Source organism: Rosa chinensis, chromosome 5, assembly GCF_002994745.2.
Source record: "Rosa chinensis cultivar Old Blush chromosome 5, RchiOBHm-V2, whole genome shotgun sequence".
Lineage (NCBI taxonomy): Eukaryota > Viridiplantae > Streptophyta > Magnoliopsida > Rosales > Rosaceae > Rosa > Rosa chinensis.
In genome coordinates, this window is record NC_037092.1 from 34,537,193 (window position 1) to 34,546,429 (window position 9,237).

Consider the following 9,237-nt stretch of genomic DNA (forward strand, 5'->3'; position numbering starts at 1 on the left):
ATGGTGCCGTAGGGGTTTAGGGCGCCAGCCCTAAGTGGCCGGTCTTGCACAGTCTTGGGGCCATGAGGCACAGGTGCATCTCCTCGAACCAATATTTGGTCCTTACTTCTCTTCGTCTTGAAGAATAGATGTCCGTGTGAAGTCTTTAATATACGGATCATCATATCACGACCTGGGTGTCCCAAACGGTCAAGCCAAAGCCTATATGTGTTGAAATCCCATAAATCATCTCTCATAACATGATTGGATTCAATGATTTGAATAGTGGGTGCATACTACCCACTAGAGCGACACATAAGTTTCTGTGAGACCCTTTTATGTCCGTAGTCATTAGAGTTAATGCAAAGTTTCTGTAATACAACTCTTGTCCATTCTCACAATGTGTTTCCACATGAAAACCATTCGCTCTTATATCTTTGAAACTCAATAGGGTTCTTCCGGCCCTAGGAGCATAAAGAGCTTTGGTGACATTAATATTTGTGCCATTTGGCAACATAAATTGGGCTGGTCCTCTACCATGAATCAATTGAGATGATCCAGACATTGTAGTCACAGAAGATCGAGTAGGCGTCATCCATAGGAACAATTGCCTATTTCGAAGTATTGTATGTGTAGTTGCACTATCCACGAGGCATTCTAGCTCTCCGGGAAACATACTGAAAAATAATAAAGTTTGAAATTAAAATATGTCCAAGACATTCAAAAATAAATCGATACTTTATTAATAATAGCCAATGATTACATTAAAATTTCTTGACCAAAATCTAATCCATAATAAAAATCAAATTGTAGACAAATTGTAGTCACTCAATCCGTTTGGTAACTCCAATTTGGTTGTGACCAGGTAAGGTAAGGCGAGATTTTGGTGGAGCTATGCTCACTTTTAAAACCGTTTTCTCAGTTCAAACCTTTCCTAGACATCACAATTACTCTTGGATGAGCCTAGTGAGAAAGAGTTAATACAAAATGTCATTTTATTGATTTAAGACATAATTGTCATTACATAATTCTTGGAAAATAAAAGACTATTCTAAAAAAAAAAATTTGTGGCATTCTGTCTTCATCGCCAGATTTAAAGTCTTTTTTGAACTCGATGTCTTGATCACCATGATGCGGCTACCTTCTTAGGTACATTGCAAATTCAGATCCATTGATCAAACATTCCATATCAGAAATAGACACCATGAAAAGGATTCTCCCTTAATTGAGGCGCATTGGCGCAATGTGCACGGTCCCTAAGACCGGTGGCTTTGGAAAGTGATGACCATGGCCAACGTTAGCTTCATGGTTTCCAACCCTTCGTTCAAAGTCACGCCTCCTACGGTTTTGTGATTATCTCCTTGGGCGATTACCTTCATGAGCATTTCGATCGTATGGATCATGGCGTCGATGATGACTTTCTCTAGCCATAGGACGATACTCTTGATGGCTATCTTGAAGCCAATCAATATCTCTTTTCACAAGCTCGTTGCCATGTCTTTCAGCAGTGGCAATAACTTCAATAAGTTGTTGAAAACTTGTGATCCGTCTTGCATTTACATGAGTCCGGAAAAAATCAGAGGACCTTATGGCATAGACAGGGAAGGTATTGAGGGTTTTCTCAATCAATTGGTCTTTTGTGATCGTTTTTCCACAGAGACGCATCGTTGTCTTGATGCGAATAGCTTCCGAATAAAATTGCATGACTGTGTCAAAATCAGAGAAGTGAAGATCATTCCATTCTGCTTCTAGATTCAGAAGGATGGAGTCACGAACATTTCCATAACGTTCGCGAAGCGCTTGCCAAAGTTTTATAGCGCTATGCTCATTTACATACTCAAGCTAAAGGTCACAATACATGTGACGTCTCATTAGGGTAAGTGCCCTAGAGTTATCGATCTCAGTTTGAGGGTATGGAGCTGTTTCATTAGAACAAAGCTCTTGGATTATGTGCAACAAATCTTAGGCAGTAAAGTGGATCTCGATGTCAATGGTCCATTCTAAATACTTTTTGCCTGCATAATCCAATGGAACAGAATCAAGTTTGTTCGTGTATAACATCCTGAAAGATGAAACAAGAACAAATTAGTTTCAGAGTCAATGCTTCCACGAAAACCAAAAATAAGATTTCCGAGCTATGCTACCAAGAAATCGATTTCCAAGAATATTTGGATTAGATCAAAACAATGATGTTTATATGGTCATAAATCAATGCTTACGGACACTCTTAGTCTGTAGCTTACGAACAGTCTTAGTCAGTAATATTTCGATGCTCACGAACACTCTTAGTTCATGGTTTACAAACGCTCTTAGTTCGTATAACGTGAATCCCCACAATTCCGCTTTTTAAAGAATCGAATCCACGTTACAGAAAGGTGGGATGTAGAAGAAGGAAGGTTGCAAGTCACCTAGAAAAAGAAAAGAATTTAAATTGCAGAAAGCAGGAACTTTAATTTAAATACTTACTTGTTAATTCGGAGCTTGAAACCTTGAAAACTTGGAAGCTTGGTTGAGTTGGTTTTGTTGGAGGGTTTTTGGATGGCTCGGTGGCTGGCCGGTTGTGGTGGACGATTGCTGCCGAAGGTGGAGGTCGAGGGTGGCTTCTTGAGGCGTGGATACAAGCCGGACAAGTGCTAGCGATGCTAGCTGCGATTTGGAGGCGCTGCAGGGGCAGCAAAGGGCTCACGGGCCCGCGGTAGGGTAGGTGCACAGGTGATGGTGGCGGTGGCGGTAGAGCTAGGTGCAAGTAAAGCTCACAGTGAAGGATTTTCTAGTTTGGGTTTTGTGGTTAGGGCTCGTGCTGATAACGTGTTTAAGAATGAGAGATTTAAGAGAGATTGATGAGAGAATTGTATGTTCCACTATTGATAATAGGAGCCCTATATATAGGGATTACAAAGTGCATATTCTAATGATACAATGAAAACTATTCTGAATAGGATTAGGAACTCTAGAACGTTCCGTCCTATTACAATCATAGAACTAATCCTAGTTTGATAAGGCACACAAATGTCAACATCCTTCAACATGCTCCATTTTTTTTCTTTTTTGCTTCCTTCAAACTCTTTCTTGAGCTGTTTCCGGAGTTGCATGCATTTCTTGATTAGTGAAAGCAGCAAGCTCAAAAGTTGGAACGATTTCTGGAGATGCTTGACCGTGAGATGGTGTTTCTTGCTCTCCGTAGAATACAGAAGCTGCATCCGTCTGGTTGGTATAGCTGAATGGACTTTCTGGCCAGTTGTTATTTGGTGAGGCATTCAGCTCATGATCTGGAGCACCAGCGATCCTAGCGTCATGCCTACTGTTTTTAAAAGTATGAGAGCTAAGTTCTTTTTCATTGAAAATCTTGAACATGGTCCTAATCCTTCTCCACTTGGAAGCTCTTGAATCAGAGGACATCAAAACTTGCTTATTCTTGTGAAGGAAGGAAGTTGCAAATATGAGGAGAGCGAATAATGAAGCAACCCCAGCAATGAGAAAGAGGCCCCAAAAGCTCTCAAGGCCAAGACTACTGCTGTAAAATTTCTCGGTACTTGGATCTTTACAATTGTTTTCTTTATTGATCCATTTGTCTTCAATGTTCATTATCTTCTCTCCTTCTGTCAAATTAAGGATTGCTTGTGAAACATCGGGTATAAGAGGAGAACCTTTCGGAAATACCTGTAAAGTCAGCATAAAAAGGAATCATATCAGAAATCGTAGGAACTCTATAACTGTATGTCATATAAAACATGCAATTTTTAATGGTATGATGAAAGAGATCTTACGAAGCCAAAGCCATCAGTTTTAAATATAGGTCCAATCATGGTATACTTGGAACAATATTTTGCAACAAAAAGCTTCATATAGGGGGTTTCATGAACAATAGCAGCAATACCGCCATTTGCACTACCCTTTGAAAGAGCTTCATCTATTTCTTCCATAGTTCCATAATCCTTAAGCCTGGAATCATGAAAACCTTTTTGTCTCAAGAGACCATAAATAAAAGAATTCGTCGTGTAGCCCACATTATCTCTATTCCTCAAAAGATCATCTATATCGGTAACAGTTGGTTGGAGTTGTTGGACTGTCAATAGTGATGCTAGACTAGCTGTATAGCTCTGTGTCACTATTAGTACAACGAATATCCATATAATCATCACAAATCTTGCCAAGTTGCTAACCACTTTCTCCCCTGTAAAACGAAATTAAAGAAGTGTACAAAGGTTGGAAAAGTAAGTATATATCAAATATGAACATATGTTTGATGGAGAAATAAAATAAGAACGAATTAGTAATTAATGTATGGATAATTACTTTGTGAGAAAACCATGGTTGAGAAAGAGAACCAGAAGCTTGTGCCAACTTGATGTGAGGGAGAACCACGAAAATCATCATTAATTTGATGTTCAAGCACCCAAATCACAAAACCAATAAAGATGAAAAAACACAAAGTTGTCATCCAAAGGTCCCATGTCAAAGGCTTCAGGAAAACCCATGCACTTTTGGTCCTCTTGTCTTGTATTGGCACAACCATCACCACACCAGATTCGGTATATGGCATAGTAAAGCCCACATACAATGACCTATTTGCTCTAATTGTTATATCTCCAACCACAGCATCAAACTTCTGTCAAGCAAGCCAATAAAACAAAATGTTGTTAAGAAAAAAGCTAAATTTATTGCTTAGGTTTCTTTCGATATAAGGTAAAACAGAAATAAAAAATGCGAAAATAATAATGACGAAGTACTTTACCCCAGCATATACTTGAAACACCAAATCATTGTATGTGCCAGCGCTGCTTCCATTAGCCATTGCAAAGGGAACAAACTCATAAGGAAGTGCATATGGTAGGATCTCCAATACGGCTTTAAACACGTCAATACTACACCCAGTGACGTCAACTGTATTAGTGCTTGGACAGCGGGTTACTTTAACAAACTCTAGAAGACCTTCCTTTACAGGAACTCCTATTCTTAACTTGGTACCATTTGTCGGGATCTCCCATCCTTTAGGAACTGATAATGACTCTCCAGGCCATATAATAGGTCCAAGATCGCACTTGGAAGTTGATATTGTTCTATTTCTTGTTGAGTTCAACCACTTTACTACCCTTCCGTTTTCTGGTGTCCAATATCCAACTGTTCTTGCGCCATAACCATTCACATTAACAATCTCAAAAGTTGATGCCTGAAGTTGCCTATCAACAAGATTGAAGTCTCCAGCCATACCTTTGAAATTAATAATGGATAATGCATGAGAAAGTTTTGAGCCATAATGAGAGACCTCAAAAGTATCAAGATCTGTTGAGTTGAAGGAAGAAGCATTCCTCTTTTGGAATTTGAAACCTACATTGGCAACTTTCTCAAAGGCCATGGCTACTGCAAAAGCAGCATCATATGCCCGCAATCCAAAAGCATCCAATTCAACACCAATGATTTTTGGATTGTCTAGTTGGAATTGCCTTTTCCACCTTGATATGAATTGTCTAAGCTTCAATGTCCTTGGAATGTAAGTTTCTACACCTAATAGGCCTTGCATCGAATCAAGGACTGAAGCCATAGACTTTAAATTATTTCCAATACCATTAGTTGTGATCCAAACAAAACCCTCACTCATCATTCCCATCTCTTTTGCCTTGGCAAATAGCCGAGAGGCAAGATTAGGCATCATATGCACAATGAAGACTCGAGTCTGCATCGTCATCAACTTGTAAAGCTCTTTTTCAATTTGATCATCAGTGGCTAGTTCGTGAATTAGACTTCTGTAGGGGATATGAACATCAACCTCTTGCAAGGCATCAATTAGAAAAGGTATGACTCCTTCCCCATAGATATTGTCTACGTAGATGGGCACAACTCGTCTCCATCCAAAGTTCTGAACAATTCCACTTATAGCTTTCACTTGGTTCAAGTCATTTTGTGCAAATTGGAAAAAATAGGAGCTCCATAGTGAAGTAAGAGAAGGGCTTGTTGCAGAAAATGATATCATGGGTACATGAGCTTGCTCTCCAAGATTAACAACGAAACTTGCCTGCATGGATGACACCGGTCCTAGGATGGCTTTCACTTCTACATTCTTTATCAGATGTAAAGCTGTGTTTTCAGTTCATTGTAAAAAAAAATGTAATTAGTTTGATAAGTTTCAGAATTCATGTGCTCTTTACAATGGCAGAAAACCAAAAGTAATTAGCTAGGGTCTATATATCGTACCGTTCTCTAACATTTGGTCTAGGGTTGCCACTTGATAATCAAAAATAGGTTTAAGACATTACCAACTTCAAAACAAAATTTTTTTATTTTGAAATTGTGCTACCAATGACCAACAAAAAATTTTGGTATCTAATCGTTTCTACCAAATTCGATATTTCGGTATTACCAATTTGTAACAAATATTTCCTTAGAACATACATTAGAATGAACAATACTAATTTTTTTTTCCAATATTATAAATTATAAATTGTTGTAAACTTTGTTCATCTAATTATTTGGTTATAGCTTATTTTTGTAATTGTGACAGAGTTTTACCAATTTTAATAAAACTTGTTATATTAACCTTTTACCAAGTTACTCAATAATATATGATCTATTGTTTAAGCCAGCGAAATGTGGCCAATTTGTTAGCCGGCATAATTGACACCCTGGGGTGGGGATAAGAAAAAAAATATGACTTTTTTTTTTGGGTTAATTAGAGTATATTGTATTATTTTTGTAGTAGTAGTAGTAGTAATAAGGTTAACACTACTATAAAAGAGCAAACCCTAGGGTTTGAGCAGAGAGTGGCGGCGGATTTCTTCTGAGGATCCGCCGGTGGTCTAGAAGCGGCGAGACTCCTTAGCGTGGGGAGTGGACTCGCAGAGTACCAGAGATGTGGTGATGAAGACGTTGCTTACGTCTTTGGTGTGTTCTTGTTCTGCATTGGCGGGTGTGGAGTAGATCTGAGTTGGTGTTCATATCCGATCTTAGGTTTCTGTTGCTGCACTTGGTCCAACAGAATGGGTTCGATGGGTTTTGATGCTGATCGTATGATGTTGCGGTGGGGTAGGCCACCAGAAGTCGGCACGGCGAGGTTGACAATGAAGGTTGAGACGTCCGTCCTGGGGAGATTTTTTGGCCTTGGTTGTCGACTTTTGGATATGAGGTTGCTGGTTATGGCTCGAGTTAGGAGGCCTGCACTCCTGGGCGCCATGATTCAAGGAGGCAAGATGGCGAAGGTGCAGCCATGGTCGACGTCAGAGGTGATGGTGGCGGTAGCTCATGTCTGGGTGCCCAGCATTTGGGTGTCCAGATCAGAAAACTAGACGGTATGGCTAGGCTGCCTTTGGGCCTATGGTGGACTCCATTTGGGCTTGAGTTCTACAAGGATTTGGGACCCAGGAGGTGTTTTGGGTATCTGTTTGATCAATTGTGTTATCCATATTATTTCGGGTGTATCGTGTTTATGTGCAGATAGGTTGCTCATCTCTACATTCTATAAGAATTCTTAGTATAATATTACTGTGAGTACCACAATTGCATACCTGGCGAACAGTGATACTTGTGCTGGGACGAATATAGTTTTGATTGGTCTATCGATCTCTTGCATACCCGGATCGCAAATTCTGATGGTTTTGTCTCCAAATCTCAAGGTCATGGCAATGGTCTCATTGTTGGTAATTATCTTGAGAAGGCTGGGAATTTACCTTCAATTGTTTGCTAGTTTCTCTATAAGTGATTCAGAGCAGTATTGTTATTGTACATGAACAACCTATTGGTGTAGTACCCCTTCTGGTTTGTTCTAGCTTAGCTCTAGCTTCAAGTCATTTCTGGCTTGTGTCTGCTCCCAAGATTTTTTGGGATGTCATTCTAAACGATTATAATCGTTAAAGTTTCAATGAATTCACTTTTCAAAAAAGGTTAACACTATTATGAAAAATATTTATATTTATTTTTATATAATATTAGTCTCTTAACACACGCTCACGCATTTTCAATTATTTTTTATTTTATTTTCTATTCATATAGGAATAATTATTTATTTGTTTTTAATAAACTTTTGTTGGATAACCTATTTTCTTTTCTCAACTGCAATTGCAGTCCAGAAAAGTTGCATCTCCCACATTTTTTCCTAATCTTTTGCAATTTACCATTTTAGCCTTTATATATTAGATTTATTTATAAATAAAGATTATTAAGGAAGGGTATTATTGATGTTTCAAAAAATTTAACAATGTTAAGAGAATTTGCTCAGTATACTCTAAAATAATACAATTTTAGTAATCGATATATTCGGTATTTATCAAAATCAAATCAATTTTTTAAATAATTTTTTTATTTCAATTTTATTTATTTTTATTAACAAAAAATTAATTAACTAAACCTAAAACATCGGTTGGTATTCGATTAGTTTGATAATTACTAAACCAAAAGCATACCTAATTTGGCCTATTGGGGAGGCATTTGTAGGTTACGCAGTATGTATCCATGTATACATATATCATCTATATGCCAAGAGAATTGTTCAAAAAAAAAAAAAAAAGGTAGAGAGAGAAACCTGCGGCAGCTGCTCCAACCACACCTCCATTGGAGTTCCTGGTGTTCAAAACGAGCCTAGTCTTGTAGTCAGCATGGATAGCATAGAAATCCGAGAGCGCCATTTCGATGCAACTCAAATACATTTTCCCTTTCGGTTCATCAAGGTCTACAACAACTCCCACGTTCACTGGGATTATCGTTCTGCTTGCAGCTGCCATGGCGGCGACCATGAAAATCCATGAGAAAAGAAGAAGGATACTTCTCTTATGATTCTCCATAGAGCTCATATAATTCGAATTGGAAGGTCACTCGTTCCTATCAAATGTCAGGCTCCAGCATATTTATGTAAGAATAACCAAGAAAGCTAGATCGATGAAATTTCAGTTTCAGATGCGAAGTCCTGGGAAATGAATGGTCAAACAAACTCATAAATATTTGACTAAACACTTCAATCCAATCTATACGATTGGACTGATCGAAGACTTATACTAGTCTCTCTTCGTTCAGGCGTCAGAATTAAGTTTTTTTGTTTCCTCTTTTTCTTAGCCTGCAAGTCTATATTTCGATCATGACCAATATGATCGTCATCTCGATCCTTCGTGTTGCTTGGGCTGCTTTGACATAGTAGTATATATACGACCAAATGTTCTAGATCATGCATACGGCTGTAATTAGTATAAGTCCATGAAGATGCATGGCAAATCGCTGTAGATATTATTCTTCGACTGAAATAGACATGCTGCATGCGCGTCGTGGCTTTCAACC

At 38.4% G+C, this 9,237-nt stretch overlaps 1 protein-coding gene across 1 annotated transcript; it reads right to left on the reverse strand.

Annotated features, from left to right (window-relative positions):
• Window positions 1–3,019: 3,019 nt before the first annotated feature.
• LOC112203692 (glutamate receptor 2.8) lies at window positions 3,020–8,690 on the reverse strand. The gene is made up of 5 exons (XM_024344619.2): window positions 8,492–8,690; window positions 4,715–6,054; window positions 4,276–4,588; window positions 3,747–4,153; window positions 3,020–3,639 (listed from the first exon to the last, which is right to left on the reverse strand). The coding sequence occupies exons 1-5, from the start codon at window positions 8,688–8,690 to the stop codon at window positions 3,037–3,039; spliced, it is 2,862 nt and encodes a 953-aa protein (XP_024200387.1). The 3' UTR covers window positions 3,020–3,036.
• Window positions 8,691–9,237: the final 547 nt, after the last annotated feature.

What these genes read in the sequence shown, in the direction of transcription:
- LOC112203692 (XM_024344619.2), bottom strand. Translation starts at nt 8,690, where the DNA reads ATGGCAGCTGCAAGCAGAACGATAATCCCAGTGAACGTGGGAGTTGTT. An exon ending in GGTTGGAGCAGCTGCCGCAG is followed by an intron (nt 6,055 to 8,491) that starts GTTTCTCTCTCT and finishes CTGAAAACACAG; the next exon opens with CTTTACATCTGATAAAGAAT. An exon ending in TGTTTCAAGTATATGCTGGG is followed by an intron (nt 4,589 to 4,714) that starts GTAAAGTACTTC and finishes CTTGCTTGACAG; the next exon opens with AAGTTTGATGCTGTGGTTGG.